Source organism: Sus scrofa, chromosome 1 (genome assembly GCF_054392235.1).
Source record: "Sus scrofa isolate SSC_HxYL_T2T_F1_AM1 chromosome 1, Sscrofa_HxYL_maternal_Yorkshire_Landrace_v2.0, whole genome shotgun sequence".
Classification (NCBI taxonomy): Eukaryota; Metazoa; Chordata; class Mammalia; order Artiodactyla; family Suidae; genus Sus; species Sus scrofa.
Genome location: NC_139383.1, coordinates 173,538,950 through 173,561,799, shown reverse-complemented (window position 1 = coordinate 173,561,799; position 22,850 = coordinate 173,538,950). Strand labels below are relative to the sequence as shown.

Below are 22,850 nucleotides of genomic sequence, written 5' to 3'. Positions count from 1 at the left end.
TCCCTGCTTTTCCAATCTCCAATAAGATTGGTCAGCTGTTCTTATTCTACTTCCCTTCTTGGCTTTTTGTCACGGCTGAACATAAGAGATTTCTGTAGCTATTAGGTAACATCTGTCCTCCCAGTAAGAGTCATCTCTAAGAAAGAGGGGTCCTGTTTGTCACTCAACTCTACATCCCTAGTTTCCAGCATATGACATGACATGCATTGGTAACATTTGCTGAACAAATAGATGTGTATTTCTACATTTTTAAGGGAGCACAAACAGAAGGTTCTCTATCTCTAAGGAGAGGGCTAAATGAATAATTCCTAATTCTTTATTTTTTATTATTTTTAAAAATGTTATGACCACACCCACAGCATATGGAAGATCCTGAGGCCAGGGATTGAATCTGAGCCATAACTGGGAGCTACAAAGCAGCTACAGCAATGCTGGATCCTTTAATGCAATATGCTTAGCCAGAGATCAAATCCACACCTCTGCAGTGACCTGAGCCACCGCAGTCGGGTTCTTAACCCACTGCACCATGAAGGGAACTGCAATAATTCCTAACTCTGATTAAGCACATAAGCTCTAGAATCAGGTCAGGGGTAAAGATCCTAACCTTTGTGTCTCAGTTTCCTTTTCTGTGAATGGAGATAACAACAGCACCTGCTTTGTAGGTTAAATAAAGCACTTAGTATGGAGCCCAGCACATGATCAGAACTCATAAATGCTAGCTGCAACGATTTCCACTTTTTTAAATTTACTCTCTTGAAAACAGTCCATTACAAGGAAGCATAGGATAAAAAAGGGGGTGCAGGAGTTCCCGTCGTGGCACAGTGGTTAACGAATCTGACTAGGAACCATGAGGTTGCGGGTTCAGTCCCTGCCCTTGCTCAGTGGGTTAACGATCCGGCGTTGCCGTGAGCTGTGGTGTAGGTCGCAGATGTGGCTTGGATCCCACGTTGCTGTGGCTCTGGTATAGGCTGGTGGCTGTGGCTCCAACTGGACCCCTAGCCTGGGAGCCTCTGTATGCCAAGAAATGGCAAAAAGACAAAAAAAAGGGGGGGGGCGCAGGCTTCATCCGGGAAGGTGGAGTATGTCAATGTTTTAGCTTTTCTGCTTTCTGAACATGTGTGTGACACAGTGTTTAGATGAAAAGCAGAAAAGGGCTTCTCGCTGTGCCTGCGCTGTTATTCTTTTCATTCTCCAGGGTGTTACATTAGCACTTAGCTGGAGAAAATGTACAGACATTTATAGAAAGAGCTTGGGGCTCCTCATGCCCCCATCGGTTTTCACCATTTGATTTACATTTAGTGAAAGGATTATAAACTATAAAAGTCACTGGAGCAAAAGGATGGAGGAACAGGAGGAAGGGAACAGGAGGAAGGGAATCAGTTTCTTAGGTTGGAAATTCATGCTTCCTGGGCCTGTGAGGAATAAAACACAAGGCACTCCAAGGGCAGCTGGAAACACCATGGATGCTTTGGGTTATCAGCCTTCAGACAGGTCTCATAAACACGCAAATCTAGGTTGCCATTGATTTCCATTCATTAGGACTTTCACACATCACTTATTTGAAATGTTGCCATTATTACATATTACCAGCTCCCACCGAGGCTTACAGATCATATTACCCGGTTCATGGATGTTATGGAAGTGATTATGGGCATCAGGTATATTTTAGGCCAGCTTTTCTTATCTCATGGTCTAAAGGAAAAAGGAGAAATAATGTTATAAAATGCATAACACTCTCTATTGAAGCTAGAGTGTGGTGGTTATTTGAGTTGAAATAAGCAGCAACAAAGCCAAAAAAATTAATGAAAACATGTTTTGTTCCTACTGGAATACTGCCCTTCTATGCTGTGTCAGCCAGCAACGGTAACTGCCAATGTGCTGTCAATCACAGCTGAAGGGAAGAAGCCGTATGCTGGTGGTTATTTGCATAACTTAAAAAAAATGCTCATTTAAATAGAGATGTCATCATATTCAAACCAAATGAGAATGAACTGTTCTTAAAATTAACTGACAGCAGTGTTTCTCATCTTAACTGCACATTAGGTTAACCTGGGAGATTTTTAAATGTTCTGATGCTCAGGCCCTAGCCCTGATTAAAATAAATTAGTATTCTGCAGGTAGGGCCCTGATGTTTTTTATTTTCTTTTGATGGCCACACCTGCAGCATATGAAAATTCCCAGGCTAGGTTCTAATTGGAGCTGCAGCTGCTGGCCTATGCCACAGTCATAACAATGGCAACAACAGATCTGAGCCACATCTGCAAACTTCACTACAGCTTATGGCCGCACTGGATCCTTAACGCACTGAGTGGGGCCAGGAATGGAATCCACATCCTCACAGAGAAAACATTGGGTCCTTAACCTGCTGAACCACAATGGGAACCCCTGATGTTGGTATTTTTTAAGTCTTCCCAGGCTATTGTAACATGCTGCCAAGGCTGAGAACTGCTAACCTAGCCTCTTATTATTAAGGAGGAAATCCTAATAGCACTTAATGCTTTTCAAGTGTTTTCCCAGCTGATGGTGGGAAAAACACTATTCTCCCCAATTTACAAGTGGAAAAACCAAGGTCCAAATTATTTAAAGGTTTGTTTGAGGTTTAGATTAATCACTGCTCACATGTCGAAATGCAATAATTTTTTTTCTTTTTTACTTTTTTTTTTCTTTTTTTTTGCTTTTTAGGGCCGCACCTGTGGCATATAAGTTTCCACATTAGAGGTCAATCAAAGCTAAAGCTGCTGGCCTACACCACAGCCACAGCCACAGCCACAGCCACAGCAACACAGGATCCAAGCCACATCTGCGACCTATACCACAGCTCACCACAATGCCAGATCCTTAACCCACTGAATGAGGCCTGGGATCGAACCTGAGTCCTCATGGATACTAGTTGGGTTTGTTAACTGCTGAGCCATGAAAGGAACTCTGAAGGTGTTTTTAACTCCCGCAATAAATATTTTTGAGAAGAACACACCTTCTTTACTTTTCCTTGGTCTTAAATAAAGGACCCTCGGATCATATATTTTTAGAATAGAGAGGAACTCACCTGAAATGAGGAAACCAGGAATCAGAGGAACAGGAGCTTATCTCACCCATCTGTATGTTCCCTGCACTGCCCAGTACCAGGCATTCAACAAACATTTGATAAATTAAGTGAAACGAGGTGACCAAGGTCAACCAGCCCCCACACCTGATTGCCCTACACCTGCTCCTCCACTTGGAGGCTGCATGTTCCCTTGAGTATGGGGACCACACTTCCTGCATTGCATGATTGTGTTGAGGTTTTAACTTGTTTGTTTCACTCTTCCCAAAATACACTTGTTTGACTTTTCGGGCATGTAATGATTTTTTAATCAAACATTTAGTTTTTTAATTAAAAAAAATAATTGCTGTTTTACAGAACAGCAATATTTGTTACTAAGTGAGATCCAGATTCCCCTCCATTGCGTCTTCCTCAGCTTCCATTATATTATTTTTTGAAAGTGCAAGAAAAGCAAATTCATGAGTAGCTCGGTCTTTGTGCAGTAACGGTTTACATTCACAGCAAGACCTGTCCATATCCCGATTACAAAGAGCCATGATGGGCAAGGTCTTAAGGGTCTTTCTCAGGCTCTGACAACTTCCTGTTTTCCGTTGTTTTGCTTCTTCCCAACTTCCCACACTTTATCTTCTCCCTGCCCTGTCTGTGGGCAATGTTCCCTCATTCACACTCCTTTGGGCTCTGCTACAGTCTTGGGTCTCTCTGACTCCAGTCCACCTCATTCACCTCTGAGCAGGGCCACGTTTGAGGATGGTGGGAGCGAGGCTGGGCCCAGGGCTTGTAACCGTGAAAAACTGTGGGTCTCTGGTACTTGGGCTGTGGTCAGAGTAGGGCTGTGTAGAAACTGTGAAGAGCTGCATGAGTTTGAGAATGTAAAGGGAGCTGGAAGATTCTGTTTTTGCTGGTATGGAGGGCAGGACCTTCGAGGGGGAACCCTGAGGGGGTTGTAAGTCTGGATGACATAATCACCATCCATTAGAGAAGAATCAGACTATCGAGGAACCTAAGGTTAAGTGAGAATCACATCCTGAGTAGACAAACCCAGTCTTGGAGAGCTGGAGGTCTCTCGACATTGAGATGCTAGTCATGGGACCACACACACTGTGTTAACTCGTCCTCCAATATGAACTTCCGGAGGGAAGGTGCTGCCCGGGTGCTAGGATAAAAGCTCCGTGAATTGTTGGAAAAGGGTGCATCCCTGACTAGAGGCCTCTACTGAATGGACATGGAGACAGAAACTTTCATGGTGCAGACAGCATACAAGTGGTCTTTTGGGCCAGGGGTTGAAATTGCACCACTGCTGTAGCAACGTCAGATCTTCAACCCAGTGCACCACAGGAGAATTCCAAAACTGGCTTTTGAGACCATGAATCTAAGAGATGCTTCAGGCTACTATCTACATCTTCACATTTGTTTGTGTGGGAAGAAGCAATACACATATCTGCAGGCACACACATACATATGTGTATGCAGAGCCGGTTCAGGGGGCCCAGAGCAAAATGTGAAAAGGATTGTATTTATGCTTTAAGAAAAGACCAGAATGGTTTGTCTAGACTTGCAGCATTCATAATAACATGATAAATCTTTCATAAAATGTCCTTTTAATGTTGAAGCTGAAGGGTAAGAGCAAGTAGCTCATTGCACTGGGTCAGATGTAAAATTCCAAAGACTGATGGAACCTAGTGAGACCCCTGAGAAGTTGGGGCTTTGCTGTGAACTGGGATGGTACAAGCCCTCCCTGAATCTGTCATCCACTGACTTAACTAAGCGTTGTCTTGAATCCATTTTCCTTCTGAGACTATATCACTTCTGGGACCAAGCTTCATAAGCTTCTTGTCCATAGTGTCAAGCCTAAAACCTCCGTCAGGAGTTCTCATGGCAGCTTAGCAGTAATGAACCTGACTAGTATCTATAAGGACATGGGTTCGATCCCTGGCCTCGCTCAGTGGGTTAGAGCTCATGGTGTTGCTATGAGCTGTGGCGTGGGCCCCAGACATGGCTCAGATCTTGTGTCGCTGTGGCTGTGGCATAGGCTGTCAGCTGCAGCTCTGATTCAATCCCTAGCCTGGGAACTTCCACATGCCACAGGTGCAGTCCTATAAAGGATAAAAAAAACCTCTGTTAAACTTCAGAGGGCATTTTTTTTCATCTGAGTGTTCCACCATATAATGAAAAGACTGAGCCTTTCTCTCACGTGTGCCTGTGATTTTACAAGTTTTCTTCATTTTAATTGGATCCTCTGTGTTTTTCCGGGCTGGAAACTCACCATTTTCAAGGTTAGTCTCATGTGGAAACATATCTCTATGAAGCTTTTATATGATGTAGTTATCACATTTGGGGGAAGGTGGTTTATAATAAGCACATCCTGAAGTTTACTGAGCAATATTTGTAATTTATAAATATAGTCTAGGACTTTCCTCGTGGCTCATTGGGTTAAAGAGGAGATGTTGTCATTGCTGTGGCTCAGATTCAATCCCTGGCCCAAGAACTTCCACATGCCGTGGGCGTGGCCAAATAAATAAATAAAAGCAATCTAGCCTGCAGAAATACGGATTTAATTCACATAGCCTCTTTGTGGGGCAGGACAGAGTAGGCTTACATTTAAGGAGTTGCTTAAAATCTTTTACTTCACTTTCTTTTATCATTTCCCCAACATATTTACCCTCCTGGAATAATTTACAGCTCCTAAATCTAGTTTTCTCATTCAGACATCCATATCTCTGGTCATACTGCTTGTTCCGTCTGGGGACTATTTTGGGGATGGGTGGGTGAGTGGTCTTTGAAAAGAGAAGAACCCATGATGGAAACTAAACAGGAGACTCCAGGAAGGTGCAAGGGTAACCACGCAAGTGGGTGCCAATGAGTTCAGGAAAAATGACAGGAAGTTTCCAGTGGAAATAAGAGACTGCTATATATGTCATCAAGAGAACGGATGAAATAAGGACTTAAAAGTATCCACAGGCTTAAGTGGCAAATGTGTTTTTGCTGATGTTAATGAAAAATTGCAGTGGAGTGTCAAGGGTGAAAACAGAGAGGAGGAAAAAAGAAATGAATAGAAATGAATTGTTGTGAGGACGTGTGGGCAGCAAGCGCAGACTTATGAAGGGAAGGATGGAGATCCAGTGTAATTGGAAGGAGAGGTGAAGCCCAGAGAAAGTTTTTCTTTATTTCTTTTTTTAGGCTGGAAGAGTATTTTTTGTTTTGTTTTGTTTTGTTTTTGTCTTTTTTTAGGGCCGAACTCATGGCATATGTAGGATCCCAGGCTAGGGGTCTAATCAGAGCTGTTGCCACCGGCCTACGCCAGAGCCACAGCAACGCCGGATCCAAGCCGTGTCTGCAACCTACACCACAACTCACGGCAACGCCGGATCCTCAACCCACTGAGCAAGGCCAGGGATCAAACCTGCAACCCCACAGGTTCTAGCTGGATTTGTTTCTGCTGCACCACAACGGGAACTCCATGGAGGAGAATTTAAATGCTGATGAAAAGGATCCAATGGGGAAAAGGGGGTAGGAAGCAGAGTTCAAGTCCCCTTGGGATGACTGACCCATAATAGGAAAATGGACCTCTCTATCCAGGCAGGAGTGGGATGCAACTGTGGTTGAGGAGATGTTTCTGGGTGTGGCCATAGAGGGCTTATTTGATGGTTTTTTGATTTCTCCTAGAAGCAGAAATGAACATCACACATTGAGAGTGGGGAAGCAGAAGGGACATCTGGGAATATGAGAGCACAGCTGAGTTGGAGACTGTGAATCTGCAGTGGGCACACACTCTCCATCTTCTTTATTTTCTTCAATGATTTTCAGCTACCCAGATTCAGGCTTAGATAAAGCAAATAGCAGAAGTCAGGGAAACACAATTTGTGTTTAAGTGCCAGAGAGGGACTGAAATGAAAGATGAGAATTTAAGTTAGACCAGGAGGGTGGTGACCTCCCAAGAGGTTTCAGAATTAGAAGAAAGCAGAAGAATAGTCTTGATGATGACAAAGAACATGCAACACTCTAAACTGGGGGGTAAGAGTCTGTGATTAGAATTGACATTTAAGGAGTTCCCGTCGTGGCGCAGTGGTTAACGAATCTGACTAGGAACCAGGAGGTTGCGGGTTCGGTCCCTGCCCTTGCTCAGTGGGTTAATGATCTGGCGTTGCCGTGAGCTGTGGTGTAGGTTGCAGACGCGGCTCGGATCCCGCGTTGCTGGGGCTCTGGCGTAGGCCGGTGGCTACAGCTCTGATTCGACCGCTAGCCTGGGAACCTCCATATGCCGCGGGAGCGGCCCAAGAAATAGCAACAACAACAACAAAAGACAAAAAAGAAAAAAAAAAAAAAAGAATTGACATTTAAACCATCAGTTTTTTTTTTTTTTTTTTTTTAAGGTCCACACCTGGGGCATATGGAAGTTCCCAGGGATTGAATCGGAGCTTCAGCTGCCAGCCTACACCATAGCCACAGCAATGCCAGATCTGAGCTGCATCTACAACCTACATCGCAGCTCATGGCAATGCCAGATCCTTAACCTACTGAGCAAGGCCAGGGATGGAACACGCATCCTCATGGACACTAGCTGGGTTCATTACCATTGAGCCACAGTCTTTGAGGTTGGAGAGATTTGGGGTGTTGATAAGGTCTAAGAAGTAAAGAAGAAGAACAGAAGGCCATTAGAAATGATGAGGTCGAGGACTTGAGAAGCCAGAGGTTAGATGGACATCTTTGCATATGATCACTATTTCCCAGGTAGATTGTACCCCAGGAATTGAAGCAGATGGAATAATGGTAAATCAGGCACCAAAGTCTTTACTCCATGTGATGTGTGGAGGGAGTGGGGGAAATCTGTGGATGGCAGAAGAACAAAAAGGAAGAAGGTATGACACCACAAGCCTCGAAGTGCTGTTATTAAATTTTAATGATAAACTAAAAAATATAATGGAATGTATTTTTAATGTGCTGCAGTTTTAACATAGAGTAGCCAGTACTATAAAATAACAGAATAGTTCTGATTGTTTTATAAAGAACATAAGTTTACATGATTATGAGAAATTTCTATTACTATAAGAGCATAGGAGGGAGCTCCCAGGTTGCCTCATAGTTAAGGACTCTGTCACTGCTGTGGCATGGGTTCCATCCCTGATCTGGGAACTTCCAAGTGTTGCAGGTGCAGCCAAAAAAAAAAAAAAAAAAAAGAACATAGGTTTGTTTGTTTTATATTAATTGGAATTGAGATTTCATGGAGCAGATCCTGAGGACCATGCAGAGTGAGTGGCCATTAGCTAGCAGGGCTTACTGGAATTATCTATCAGAAGGTAACAAGGCCATTTCCCCAGGTGTTGAGAAGCGGAAGATTCCTTACCCATGATCCAGAGATACTTGATTTCAGAAGAAAGGAAAGGAGAGGAAGAGAAATTATTCTGAAATTCCATGAGCATGGTTAGTGAAAATGGTCTTAGACGTTTTCCCAAAACATGTGGGACGGCTCAAGATAATCTGAGTTTCTGCACCATCACAACCTTTGGATGCTCAGAAATTTTGCTTTCACTTGGATGCTTTGTCAATCTCTGTAAATGCTAAGATTGGGCAGGCAGCTGGTGTGTCCAAGGCTCGCTGCTCTTCTCAAAGTGCTTCTGAGGTCATTAGTCTCCTTTCAATAAGTAACACTGGCCCTTTCCTCACAGATCTCCATTACAGCTGGCCCCAGGGAATTCCAGAGGCATCCATGCTGCCCAGGAGCAAAAGGAGAGCTCACTGTGTGTGAAACATAACACCAAAAGCTGTTTTGTCCCAGCACAGGTGTGAGTCCTGGTGATTTTATTCTACCTTCACAGTTCAGAATTCACTTTCTTAACTCCTGCTTTGTTTCCAGGTGACAGGCTTCAGGAGCCCTGAAAAATGTAGTAGTTGAAATAAAGAAACCCTGAAGCAGACTACGATGCAATCCAAACATGAATTCAACAAACTGCTCGGAGTTCTTTCATATGAAGTTTTAAGACATGCTTACAGCTTCTTCCATCTGCTACCCCAGAGAAGAGGGCTCCCATATCTACTATCATACATATTTCACAGAATTTTGCAATCTGGAGGAACTTTGTCTCTTCTCATCATCTCATTTTTTTTTTTTTTTTTTTTGGCTTTTTAGGACCCCACCCGAGGCATACAGAAGTTCCCAGGCTAGGGGTCAAATCAGAGCTGCAGCTGCTGGCCTACACCACAGCCACAGCAACTTGGAATCTGAGCCACGTTTGTCACCTACACCACAGCTCACAGCAACCCATTGATCGAGGCCAGGGATTGAACATGCATCCTCATGGTTACTAGTCGGATTCCTTGCCGCTGCTCCACGACAGGAACTCCCTCATCTCATTCTTAAAGGTTTGAATCTGTGTGGGCATCTCTTGTCCTTGTGTGTTCAATAGCCATATTTCATTTGGAGACTTTCCTCGATCGATCACGTACCATATGGTCCTGGTGGTGCCATCAATGACTCCACTCTGTCTTCCCTTCCCCCTTGCACTGGGGTGGACAGTGACCTGGACTGGACCTACTTTGGTTTGACAGAACAGCTTGGGCTGCAAGCAGTCTTCTCATTTATTATACAGAAAGAACCAGGCTGCAGAAAGAAGCCAAGTACAGAGGAGCAGAGCCAAGTGCCAAAGCCCTGATGATATTGTCTGTATTTCTGGATCCAGGCATGTTTTCTTATTTGCATCCAAATGGTAGCCCAGGATAAATATGGTTCTGCACTTTGCTTTTTCTTTTATTCAAACAATATATCCGTGAGACACTCCATAGCAGTGTATAGAGAGCATTCACATTTATTTTTTACAACTACTTAGTACTTCATTATGTGGATGGGTTAGTAATTGAGTCAACTACTTCTCTATTAATGGACATCTGGGGTTATTTCCAGCCTTTCACATTTCAAATGCATGTCAGTTCATATTTTGCTAATGCTGTTAAGTCTGAGAAGTAGGATTTCTGGATTAATGTACCAGTGTGATTTTTGCCAGATATGGACACATTCTTCACAGGGATTGTTTAGCAATCTCACCAGCAATATGGGAAAGTCTTGTTTCTCCACAATCTTGCCGACAGAGTATATTGTCAAACCTTTGGCTTTTTTCTTTCCAGTATTTTGAATCCTGTTTTCTTAAGTCTTGCCCTCCTTGGCAAGGCAAAGCAGCTGCTCACCAACACCCACTGTATTGACTTGATAAGACCATGCAACATTGGAATATGTTCTAGAGATATTGGTGAAAGAATCTAGAGTAGGTGTTAGTTCCTGCGTTAGGAACACAGGAATGTTAGGATCTGTGGTATCTCTGCAGCACTGGGTTGCAGGTTTGATCCCCAGCCCAGCACAGGGGGTTAAGTATCTGACACTGCCACAGCCTCAGCATAGCTCGAAACTGTGGCTTAGATCTGATCCCTGACCTGGGACCTCCATATGCTGATGGGTGGCAAAAAAAAAAAAAAAAAAAAAGAATATAGAGTAAGTGGAAGAGTCATCTGCGTTTAGGATCAAATTATGACATAATCAGTGACACTGAAAGAAAAGCCCATAACCCTGGAAGGAGGTAGCCATGGAGGTGGGGGAAGTGGTGGCAGTGAGTACTGTGGGGGTTGCATTTGGAGGGGAGAGGAGGGAAAAAATGCAGAGAAAAGCTAGGATGTTTGTCACTTCCTGTTAGTTGTGTGAGTTGGTTTGGTTTACATCAAGGGCTAACTCATAATGCGTGAAACTATCTTTCTCTTTTCTAATCCTTTGGGAACTAAATATCCCAGTGCCTTCTCCTCCCCATCAGCCCGTCTCCAGCACACAGGTGACAGCTATTTCAACATTGGTAAGGAAAGATGTACTTTTTGTATTAGTTGTCTCATAACTTTGCCTCAATCTCCCTGATTTTTTTTGTTTGGTTTTGTTTTGTTTTGTTTTTGTCTTTTGGCCATTTCTTGGGCCGTTCCCTCAGCATATGGAGGTTCCCAGGCCAGGGGTCGAATCAGAGCTATAGCCACTGGCCTAGGCCAGAGCCACAGCAACGCGGGATCCGAGCCTCGTTTGCAACCCACACCACAGCTCACGGCAACACCGGATCCTTAACCCACTGAGCAAGGCCAGGGACCGAACTTGCAACCTCATGGTTCCTGGTCGGATTCATTAATCTCTGCGCCACGACGGGAACTCCTCCCTGTTTTTTTAAAATATAAATAATAAAAGTAGAGAAGGTCATTTAAGAAGCACGCTTTCAAAATTTTATTAGTGGGGTAAAGGAGGTCAAAAGAAAAGACACATTTCACCTTTTAAATTAAGTAGAGAGTTTTCAAGTCACTTAGGCTGTTATTAAAAAAAAAAACCCAATAAACTGGAGTTCCCTGGTGGTGCAGTGATTAATGAATCCTAGTGGTTAAGGACTTGGCATTGTCACTGTTGGGGCTCAGGTTACTACTGTGACTCAGGTTTGATCCCTGGCCTGGGAACTTCTGCATGCCTTGGGCATGGCCAAAAAAAAAAAAAAATGAAAATAATAAACTTGTCAAAATTGCTAATTAAAACAGCTGTTGCAGAACTTCCATCCCAGAGTTGAAGGACATAATTTATTTTGCTTCTGGCAAATGAAAATGCAAGGTGAGGAGGGAAAAAAAAATGATTCCCTTCCTACCCAAAAAGTTGGACTCAAATAATTGAGCATTTGGAGTTCCCATTATGGCGCAATGGTTAACGAATCTGACTAGGAACCATGAGGTTGCAGGTTCGGTTCCTGCCCTTGCTCAGTGGGTCAAGGTTCCGGTGTTGCCGTGAGCTGTGGTGTAGGTCACAGACGCAGCTTAGATCCCACGTTGCTGTGGCTCTGGCATAGGCCGGCAGCTCCAGCTCCGATTCGACCCCTAGCCTGGGAACCTCCATGTGCCAAGGGAGTGGCCCAAGAAATGACAAAAAAGACAAAATAAATAAATAAATAAAATAATAAAATAATTGAGCATTTGTGGCACTGAAATTTACCACCACCCTTCTTGTGGTTGGCTGAAAAATTGGCTCCAGAAATACCTAGGTCCTAATCCCTGGAACCTGCAAATGTAACTTTATTTGGCAAAAGAGTTTGAAAGTGTGATTAAATTAAAGCTTTTGAGATGAGGAGATTATCCTGGATTATCTGGGTGGGCCCTAACTGTCCTCAGAGAGTCCTTATAATAAAGATACAGGGGAGATTTGACTACAGAGAGAAGAAAGAAGGCTTAGGAGGACCTCAGCAGAGAGACAGATGTGAAGACAGAGGGAGGGGCCTTGAGCAAAGAAATATTAGGAACGGAGCTCTAGATGCCATTGGAGTCTCTCCTGGAGCCTCTGGAGGGGGCACCAACATGTTGGTTTCAGCCCAGTGATTCTGATTTCAGACTTCTGGCCTCCACAACCATAAGAGAATAAATTTTTTTGTTTTAAGCCATCAAGTGTGTGGTGGTTGGTTACAGTTGCCATAGGAAACTAATCAATACACTTCGAAATTTCTAGGAAATAAGAATTTGATGTTTGATGTTAAAGTTTCCTTAAATGAGTTAATGGAAATGAATAAGAATGTGAAGGCATTATTTAAAAGAACAAATATGGGGGAGTTCCCATTGTGGCTCAGTGGGTTAAGAACCCGACATTCTGTCTGTGAGGATGTGGGTTTGATCCCTGGCCTCGTTCAATAGGTTAAGGATCATGCATTGCTGCAAGCTGCTTGGATCCTGTGTTGCCATGGCTGTGGTGTAGGCCAGCAACTGCAGCTCTGATTTGACCCCTATCCTGGGAACTTCCATATGTGGAAGGTGTTCCTGTAAAAAGAAAACCAAAAAACCAAAAAACCAAAAACCAAAAACAACCAACCAAATATGACTTTGCCTCTTTTAGGCGAAAGTGTTCCATGCCCCTGCACCCTGAAAAAGTGAGCTGCAACCAGAGAATGATGCAATAAGCAGCAAGTAAATGCTGTATCAGTTCTGCAATCAAGGGGAGGCTAATTTGGGGGCTAGAGGCTGAACCTGAGATTCTACATGAAACCAAGGCTCTCAAATGGGGCGAAGGTGGGCCCAGGCCACTAGAGTCCCCTGATTCTTAGCAGAAACACACATGAATCTGCTTTGGGTTTCCATAGGGCAAAGATTAACCAAATAAACTTACAACCAAGTGAATTCTCATTAAACACACAGAGAATGAAGTCACTATGAGCAAGAGTCAGCAGAAACATCAGAAGACACATTCCAAACTTTTAGATAGCACTTAGCAAAATATAAAATAAAAAAGAATTAGTTTTGAAAGGTTTAGTGAAATAACATTTGGACACAAAATAAGAAACTATCAGTAATGATGAGGCTAATTTGACAAAAATTAAATGGAATTTTGGACAGGAAAAATTTGTTGAATAAAACACTCAACTGATGGGTTAAACAGAAGATTAGATGCAATGAAATAGCAAAGTGGAAGAGAGATGTGAAGAAATCACTCAGAGTGCAGCACAGACAGACAAGGAGATGCAGCATGTTAAAGAAGTTAAGAGATATTGACAACAGAATGACAAGGTCCATGTGTGATTCACTGGAGTCCCAGAAGGACAGATATAGAGCGGAGAAAGGGAAATATTTGAAGAGGTGATAAGTGAGCATTTCCCAAAAATGTTAAAAGACTTAAAACCACAGTGCCAAGGATATTAGGCAGGATAAATTTTTTTAAAAAGCCAGATATAGACAAATTACAGAAAGTTTAGAACACCAAGAACAAAGAGCAGCTAAAGATAAGGCAGATGACAAAGGAATAATAATTAGACAAAGAGCTGCCCATTCATCATCAACGATGGAAATAAGAGGAATAGCATCTTCAAAGTTCTTAGAATGAGACCACCATTTCACCTTGGATAAGACTATTGAGTGGTCTTTCTTAAGGGTAATTCTGTTCCCCCAGCAACTCCCCAATAAATTAATTTATAAACCCACATTTCAGAGTGGCAGGAGTGGGTAAAATCAATGATACTAGTCACATTAAAACATTTTCACATCCTTCTACATTCCACAATGGCTTTGAGTCTGATTCTAATATACAATTTTCATCAACTTGCATGAATGAGGGCAGATATTTTCAGATAAACAGAAACGAAATTTATCACCAATGGACTTTTACTAAAGGAATTTAAAAGGATGTCTTTCAAGAATAAGGAAAATGATCTCCCCAAAGGAATATCTGAGAAGGAATAAGGAATCCTTAGAAATGAAACCTCAAAACACAGTGGTAAAGCCAAAACAATTGTATAACATAAAAATAACATTTAATTTGGTGGTTTAAAAAAAGTACAGAACAAATTGGATAGTAATACTATGGAAGGAGTTGATGACGAAAACAATGTCTTAAGGAGTTCACGTCGTGGCTCAGTGGTAATGAACCTGACTAGTAACCATGAGGATGCAGGTTCAATGCCTGGCCTTGATCAGTGGATTAAGGATCTGGAGTCGCTGTGAGCTGTGGTGTAGATCACAGATGCAGCTCGGATCCTGTGTTGCTGTGGCTGTGGTGTAGGCTGGCAGCTGTAGCTCTGATTCGACCCCTAGCCTGGAAACCTCTGTATGCCGCACATGTGCCCCACCACCCCAGAAGAAAAAATGCACCCCCCCAAAAAAAAACCAATGTCTTAAGCTTCTTGTATTGTTCAGATGGATGATTAAGATGTTAATTTTGATTTGTTAAGGTATGCTTGTAAAACATCCAAGGTAAACAGGAAAAGAGTAGAAATGCAGTGATTAACATCCCAACCAGAAGGAAATGAGTATAAGAAGAAAACAAAAAATAGTGACAGCACAACTCAATAAAAAGATGCATTAAAAAGTAAGAAGTAGAAGTTCCCTTGCAGTGCAGCAGGTTAAGGATCTGGCATTGTTGCTGCTGTGATGCAGGTTTAATCCCCGGCCCAGGAACTTCCACATGCTGCAGGTGCAGCCACACACACAAGAATAATAATAAAGAAATGAAGCAGTAGAAATGTGGAAACAAATCAGGTATTTTGGAAATATTAATAAATTAAAAAGTAAATAGTAGGAGTTCCTGTCATGGCGCAGTGGTTTATGAATCCGACTAGGAACCATGAGGTTTCGGGTTTGGTCCCTGCCCTTGCTCAGTGGGTTGAGGATCCAGCATTGCCGTGAACTGTGGTATAGGTCGCAGACGCAGCTTGGATCCCACGTTGCTGTGGCTCTGGCGTAGGCCGGCAGCTCCAGCTCCGATTCGACCCCTAGCCTGGGAACCTCCATATGCCGAGGGAGCAGCCCAAGAAATGGCCAAAAAAAAAAGTAAACAGTAAATATAGCCGGATAAAACATGGTATTTTGTTACACTGGAAAAAGCAGGAATCATGTGCCTCCATCACAGATATTTTGTTATTTTTAGAGGGCTAGAATGAATAGCACTTAGGTGTTCAAAATGTGTTTCTTATAAAGCTCAGCTCTTTTTATACAAAAAGAGTCATTCTTTGCTACTCATCTCTGTATTTGTCAAAAGTTTGAAGTGTGGTTTATTTCCTTATACAATCATAAACACCTTAAATCTGTGAGATTCCTCTATGAGTCAATGAATGTTGCTAAGTTCCAAGATGACACTGGTTTTTACAGGTACATGGCCATTTTCAAAATGTCTCCTTCATGAGCTTTCTTTGTAAAGAACACAAAATACCAAAAATTGAAGGGAGACGAAATCTAGCGTTATTTATATGAAACCTACAGATATGTGACACTGTGTTATTCAGCTTTGGGCACTTCTCAGACTTAAGATAGACATAGCTTGCTAAGCCAACACAATAATTTGTAAAGAGGCTTAGCATTAAAATGTTCCCTATTTGTGATTACCCATTGTGCTTTGAAATTGTTCTTGCTAATTTTTCATTTCTGATGATCCAAGTGAAGGGCATTTACCAAACACCCACGGTATCACATCTAAGATGTTCAAGGCAGTCTCCAAAGGGAACAAAATGGAACCAATGCCAGAGAAGAATCTACAAGTTGGATTCTATATAACAGTTGGGTAGACATTAAAGGATGAAATGACAGTTTTGCTTAAGGTAAGAATACTGAACAGTTTCTCCTAAGGGTGATGCTCCCCAAACATCCCCCTCAAGAAACTGGACATTAATTAATCCGAGACTTCAGGCAGGATAGGGTGTGGGTAAAACTAAGCCAGGATACAAGTTGCACACAGTATATTTGTTTACCTCCACAAAGGATGTGAGGATGTTTAAAATATGCACTTTCCTCTAAATTGAAAAAAATTAAAAGATCAGGATCATGGAAAATATGCAAAGCCAGAGATCCCGAGAGTTTGCTGTACATTAGAATCACCTGCGGAGCTTCTAAAACTCCTGATGTCTATGAGGCACTCCGTACCAATTAAGTCAGAATGGATGAGGGTGGGAGGTACAGAGCAGTGGTTTTAAATATCCTTAAGTGCTCCTAGGTGCGGCAAAGTTTGGGACCACCGGCCAGGGCTGCCATTCTCAACCTTAAAGGGACATTAGCAACACCTGGGAAGCTAATGAACCTAATGATGCCTGTACCTCTTCCCTGAACCAATGAAATCATAGTCTCTCAGGCTGGTCTCTGGGTGCTTGGTCATTTTAAATCTACCCAGATGAAGACAATGTGTATCCATGGTAGAGAACCACGCTTTGCGGGAAAAGTGGTATACTATCACACATGGGATTGGTTTTGTTTTTTATAGTGTTCTTTTATGACTTGGGACCATAAAATGGGTCCTGAGTTTCCTGGTGGCCCAAGTAAATAGGAAAACACAATCAGCTGAAATGCAAAAGCTTATCCGTTCCTTGGAAGAAAGCAAGCTTTTTCTCCTAGGTCTTAAATGTCTTGTTTGAGCCTTCTGACAGGGACCATTGAATGTTAAGGATCATGATTTTATGATCACCTCTACAATACATGACACAAGGCAAGATTCACATTGCAGTTTTTCCTAATCAACCCTAAGAGAAAACCAAGCGTATGACCCCAGGGTGCAGGCAGGTGTAGGCTGTTTTGGTGGTTGGTGTGGGAACAGGAACATGGTAACAGGACCGAGAGAGGAAGTAGGACACACCTCTACAGTTCCCGGATAACAGAGCCTCACCCAAAGGTAAAGTCCGGAATTGTGCACCTCCAGGGTGTAGCAGCAGTGTCTTGTGTGGTTAGAAATTACAATTTTCAAGCTCCCCATCGTGGCTCAGTGGTAACGAACCTGACTGATCCAAGAAGACTCAGGTTTGATAACTGGCCTCACTCAGTGGGTTAAGGATCCAGCATTGCTGTGAGGTGAGGTGTAGGTCGCAGATGCGGCTCAGATTCTGAGTTGCTGTGGCTGTGGCTTAGGCTGGCAGCTGCAGCTCTGATTCGACCCCTAGCTCGGGAGCTTCCATGTGCCACAAATGTGGCTCTAAAAAGCAAAAAAAAAAAAAATAATAATAATAAAATAAAAATAAATAGAATTTTCTATTAGAAAATTTAAAAAGATTACATCCCCCCATAATATAAACTGTGCAAAACTCTACAAACCTGGCTAGCAATAACTCCTACAGGAATCACAGGCACAGTAAAGGGCACATTAGAATTGGTGTGTATGCCTGTGTGTAGTGTGTGTGTGTAAATCTTTGTCAAAAGAAAAATAATCTAGGCCTGAAAAGGTCCAAAAACTTTGGCTTGGACAGAATGTACAGAGACCTGTCTTTTTAACTATATCTCGGTAAAGACGATTTTTTTTTTTCCCTAAACTGGGCTTTTGTGGCATCTAAGAACTGTTGATTTAATGGCTGACGATGATAGGTAGGGAAAGCTTCTGAGGAGAGAGGCTTTGTCTTGAAAGAAAATCCAGAGAACAGCACATGCTTAAGCCACTGGAATGTCTAGGGAGGCAAAGGAGAGTTTACATTAGGCTGGGTGTTTCCTTTCTTTTGAAAATGTTTTAGCTGGGCACCAAACAGATACTTAGAAAAGTAGCTGTGGTCAGGCATAGAAATTCTTTTGGATCACGTGAATTCTCCTTTCTGAAACAACTGACTTGAATGAAAATCCTAAAGGCACCCTGTGAATACCAAAGAGGGCACTTTGATGTTTTCTTTTCAAAGGCAAATGACATGTTCTGCTTCTGTTTTCTTTTTGAACCCACAACTGTACTCAACAGCTAAATATAAAGAAAGCCTTCCTGAAAAAGTCGAGGGACGAATTTCTCTCACTTATCTAGTCTCTGGGGTTCCTATAAATCTGAAGGATGGAATGAACTGCTTGCTGGAGAAACAGTAGCTGGAGTGTGGGAAGAATCCCACGGTGGCTAATAGGATGTCTTAATCGTCTGCATTTGCAGAGGATAACCTTAAACTTGAATTTGATATTTCACGTCGCGGCTCACAAAAGAGCTGCCTTTTATTCAAAGAACCATGCAGTCTGTTTTCGAGTGGGTGGGTGTGTACTCAGAGCGGGCGCTGTGTTGGTTTTGTTCCCTGTAAGGTTGACACAGGCAGTGGCGACTCGCGGCCACACCGGGGCAGCCTCTTCCCGGCTGGCGGCCGGGCCCCGGCGAATCGACCTGGGGCGCCGACGAAGCAGCTAAGTTGGGCTCGCTGGGGTGGCCAAGAATTTAAAGGGGTCTAGAAACATCCATCTTCCCTCCGTTTAACAATTACGACGAGCTCAGGGCTCTTGGTGAAAGGACCTCGAAAAACAGAAATGGACTTTCTCGTGGAAAATGCCTTCAGCGCCCCCAAACTCCCAGCCTGCCCGCTCCCCAAAGCGGAGAGAAAGCGGGAGGGGAGGATGGGTCAGCTCTGAGGGCCCAGCCCGCCCGGGCACTCCCCAGGGAACCCGCCCCGCGGCCCCGCGTGCCCCAGCCAGCAGCCAGCAAGCCGCCGGGGAGCCCCGGGTGGGATGGGCGTGGAGGCCGAACTCCACCACCCACCGCCCGCAGCCCGCCCCCCAGCCCGGCCTGTGATTGGCTTGGGGGGCGCGTGTGCCCGCCCCAGCGAGGCGGGGAGGGTCCCCTCTGGGCGCCGGGCGGGAGGAGGCGGGGGAGGGGGCGGAGAGAGCGGGGGCCGGGAGGGAGCGAGCGAGGGGGCGGGCGTGCAGGGTTCCAGAGATCTGAGAGCAGGCTCGGAACCCGGCGGAGAGCTGCAGGCGAGCGGGGAGGAAGGGAAAGCGCGGCCGGCTCCGCGCCGCCACTGGCTGCACAGCCGGCTCTCGGGACTGCTGGCCCGTAAGGCTCCGCAGCCTTCCGGGAGGAAGCGGCGCAAGCCGCGGTCGGGGCGCGCGCGCTCGGGCTCCCTCACCTGCCGGCGCCAGGCGGGACGCGCGCAGGGCCGGGTGCAGGGCCAGCGGCCCCGGAGGAGAAGGGAGGACCCGGCGGTCCACGCCGCAGCCCAGCTGCCCGGGAGCGCCTCTGAGCCCGCGCGGGGCGCCGGCTCCATGGCGACCGGGCTAGGGGAACCGGTCTACGGACTTTCGGAAGAAGAGGTGAGCGGCTCCTTCTCCCGACGGGACTCCCCGGGGAGTTCCTGCCCGGCGGCGGCAGGGGGTGGGGACTGGGATTACACCCGGGGTGCGCGTTCTCCGCGCCCGCACGGGAACCCCAAAGGCGGGAGCGCCCGGGAGTAGGGGGGTTCCCAGACGTGTGCTCGCCGCCCCCTTCGCCAAGCCCAGCGCATTGTTTGTAAATAAAGCGGCGCGAAGCCGGGCGAACCGGTATTCACTTGGCGCTCCCGGTCTTGGGGTGGGAGCAGGGTGCGGGTGCCTGTCCGCCCGCGGGTCCCTTTCCTCCAAACTGCGTCTCCCGGGGCTATGGGGCAACTTTCCGCCTTTCGCCCCGGCAGCCCGGGAGTCCATGACGTGTGTCACGTCTGGGTCGCGGCTGGAGACCCGCGCCGCGCGGGGGAGCCCAGGGCCGCAGCGGAAGCTAGATTGTCTCCCCCTGGAACTTTCTTTCTGATGATGGTGTTGGCAGGCGTTCTGATGCGTGTGTGCTTGTTTGGGTGGGAGCGAGTAAAAAGCTCAGACCTATGCAAGCCCGACCCTCGAAGAGTCTGAAGCCAAGAGTGTGGATTTCGGGGTCTTTTTGGTGGAGGGAGGAGGTCTAGGATGGTGGCAGGTGCTGCTGGAAACTTGGGAGGAAGCTTGCAACCCAGCCATTTTTTTCTTTCCGAGGATCCAGCACCTCCGGGGTGGGTGGAGAGACGAAAGCTCAATTGATCCTTTTTATTGATGAAGCGAATTAAGTAAGCCACGCCCTCAAGGCTGTAGATTTGACTGGAAAGGGCTTTGTTTTTACCCTCACTCTCTCCTCGCGGGTTTCCCACTCCCCCCTTTTGAGACGATCCTGCTAAATCACTGCTTAGCCCTCTCCCGACCAGCTATACTCGGCTCTTATTGGTGTGTTGCTCTGCCAAAAAGGGGGGTGGGAGGCTGTCGCTGGCGCGGCGTGACGGGCTGGCTGGCTGGAGCAGGTAGGAGGGGTTTGCCATCTGGCGGGGTGCGCGCTCAGGTCTGGCTCCCCTTTCGAGAGGTGAATTTACAACCCATGAAGCATTACTCAGCGGGGAGGTATTTCCTATCCTGGTTGTGCATTTCATGAAAAGTTAATGCCTGGAAATTCAAGGATTTCTGGGTTTCTCTTTCTTCCGCTCCCTTTTTTTTTTTCCTGAGGTCCCTCTTTCTCTGGTGATGGGGGTGGGGTTAATACAGAAGCTCTTATCCGAGACGTGACAACGTTATGGCTCCTCTTTCACCAGCGTCCTGTCCTGGTACTCTGTGTGTGTGTGTGTGTTTGCGCGCGCGTGCTCCTTAAGTGTATAATGGAATAGGTATTTAAGGGTGGGGAGGGTGTTGGGGGTATGCTTTTTTCTTCTCTTAACAATGCTGGGTAAAGCTTGCTGTGGTGTCAGTTTTATCAGAGTAATCGCAGTGCAAATAATGTGATTGGTGCTTCCGATCATTTTGCCATGGTGTGCTAGTGTAAAATATTTCCCTCCTTTTGTGCAGTTACCTGGGGATGGGTGAAAAGTAGCATTGTTACCCAGAGGGATTGCCCCTCCTGTTTTCTCTCCTCTTTGAGGAGCTTTCTCTTTCATTCTCTACTTCACCATTTAATTGGTAGCAGTAGAGGGCAGGCAGTGCTTTTAGAAAGGTGCTGAGAATACAAACATGCCCAAACAAAGGGCATGAAGTATTGTGAGGGATACAGACAGCTGCCTTTCATCATAGGTCTTTTTTAAAAAAAATTGCATGATTATTCTTAGAAATCCCTGGAAAAAAATTCTTTTTAAATGAGCGTTTTGGGAAATGCAACTGAAGAAATGAATCGCATGCATTCGGTGTTGTTTGTGCTTTGTCTGCATTTATAGCTAATGTCAGAATCTAGAGCACTTCCTACTGCTTTTGTCTAGATAAGTTAATACTGAAGATCTTAACCAGTGTCTAGGGTGAAAGTGAAGGATGGAATGTAAACAGAAACTGGGTGTGTGAGTGTATGTTTGTGTATGACTGGGTTCACTCCTGCATGTTGCTAGAGGGCTATCTGGGGCTGAAAGGGAATATCGAGAGGCAATGAAGACTTTATATTGATTGAGTGATGGCCATGTTGCTGATACTATTTAGTTCCACACATGTTATATTCCAAGAGACACGTCACATCTGTCTTCCTTATTCAGCTTCTCCTACCGGGGGTGGGGGTGGGGTGGGGGGAGGAAGGAGGCAGGGCTGTTTTGATGACTTCACATTTCTGTGGTATTTGCTTTTTATGGGAGTTTTAGTGTTGTCAGGTTGCCCTTCGGAAGACCAGGGATTGCCTTCGTAGAATATTAACAAGAAACTGTTGAATTTGCACGACTTGTTTTGTCTCCCTCTGAATTAGTCTGTGTAGGAAAACAAATGGAAGATTTTAACAGGCTCTTAGAGTAGATGCCCTCTGAAACAAACAGCATGGTTATTTTTCCAAGGCGTGCACTGCAGTTCACACACTTGGTGTGCTGCCGAACATTACACACCAAGGTACTTTGCTTGCTGTGTAGAAGAGTCACCTTATAAGCCTCTTAGCAGAATAGGCATTCTTACCTAGTAAATTTCATAGAGTAACTTTGTATTTTCATTGGAGGTTGGTGAAAGGCCTTGTGTGTTTGGGGTGCACTAAGTTGTATGCTATTAGAGAAAAACTCTTCAGCTCTGAGTACTGCTGGTGATGAAATAGTGTATTAACCCAGAAAATCACAGGGTGCCCAGACAGAGGGCATTGTTCCTATGTCTGTGCAGCTTGTCAACTAAAAAGGAAAGGATTGAATGTGGCTTTGCCTGTGTGAGCGCATATGCTGATTATTTTGTGTGTGTGTGTGTGCCTTTCTGGCTGGGGTTCCTCTAGTGAGTTATAGTTCATATTAACCTGGATTCAAATTAGGTCCACTTAGGTAATCAAACTTGAAATTGCTGTCAGATGAAGGACTTTTGGTGTTAGAGGGATTAGCAAATTAACAAAATTTCTGATTCAGGGTCCAGGATCAGATTTGGTTTGGAATCAGAACAGTTTGGACAAGTTTCTGCCTTTGGCTTATTTCCTGGTTGGTTTTTTTGTTTTGCTTTTTGTTTTTGTTTATTTTTTGGCAATCTGCAGCACTCCTTGGCACAGTTTACTCTTGCATGTTGCTGTAACTTCTGAAATCTTTTATTACAACATCTCAGAAAGGTATCCTTTATTTACAAGATTTTCTGGTGGGTGAAAGTCTGATAACTTTCTCTTAGAGCATTTACATTTTTTTAGTGATTAAAATGAAGCAGATGGCATATAGATGAA

General features: G+C 44.7%; 1 protein-coding gene across 16 annotated transcripts in view; it reads left to right on the top strand.

Annotated features, from left to right (window-relative positions):
• Positions 1-17,066: 17,066 nt before the first annotated feature.
• Positions 17,067-22,850, top strand: part of NEDD4L (NEDD4 like E3 ubiquitin protein ligase) — a 374,906-nt gene continuing 369,122 nt past the window's right edge. For 3 of the 16 annotated variants that reach the window (XM_021073873.2, XM_021073871.2, XM_021073866.2), the window contains exon 1: positions 19,181-19,528. In XM_021073873.2, the coding sequence (XP_020929532.1) occupies positions 19,481-19,528 (48 nt within the window). In that variant the 5' untranslated portion in view covers positions 19,181-19,480. The other 13 variants (XM_084978200.1, XM_021073898.2, XM_084978054.1 and 10 more) reach the window with 10 other exon arrangements.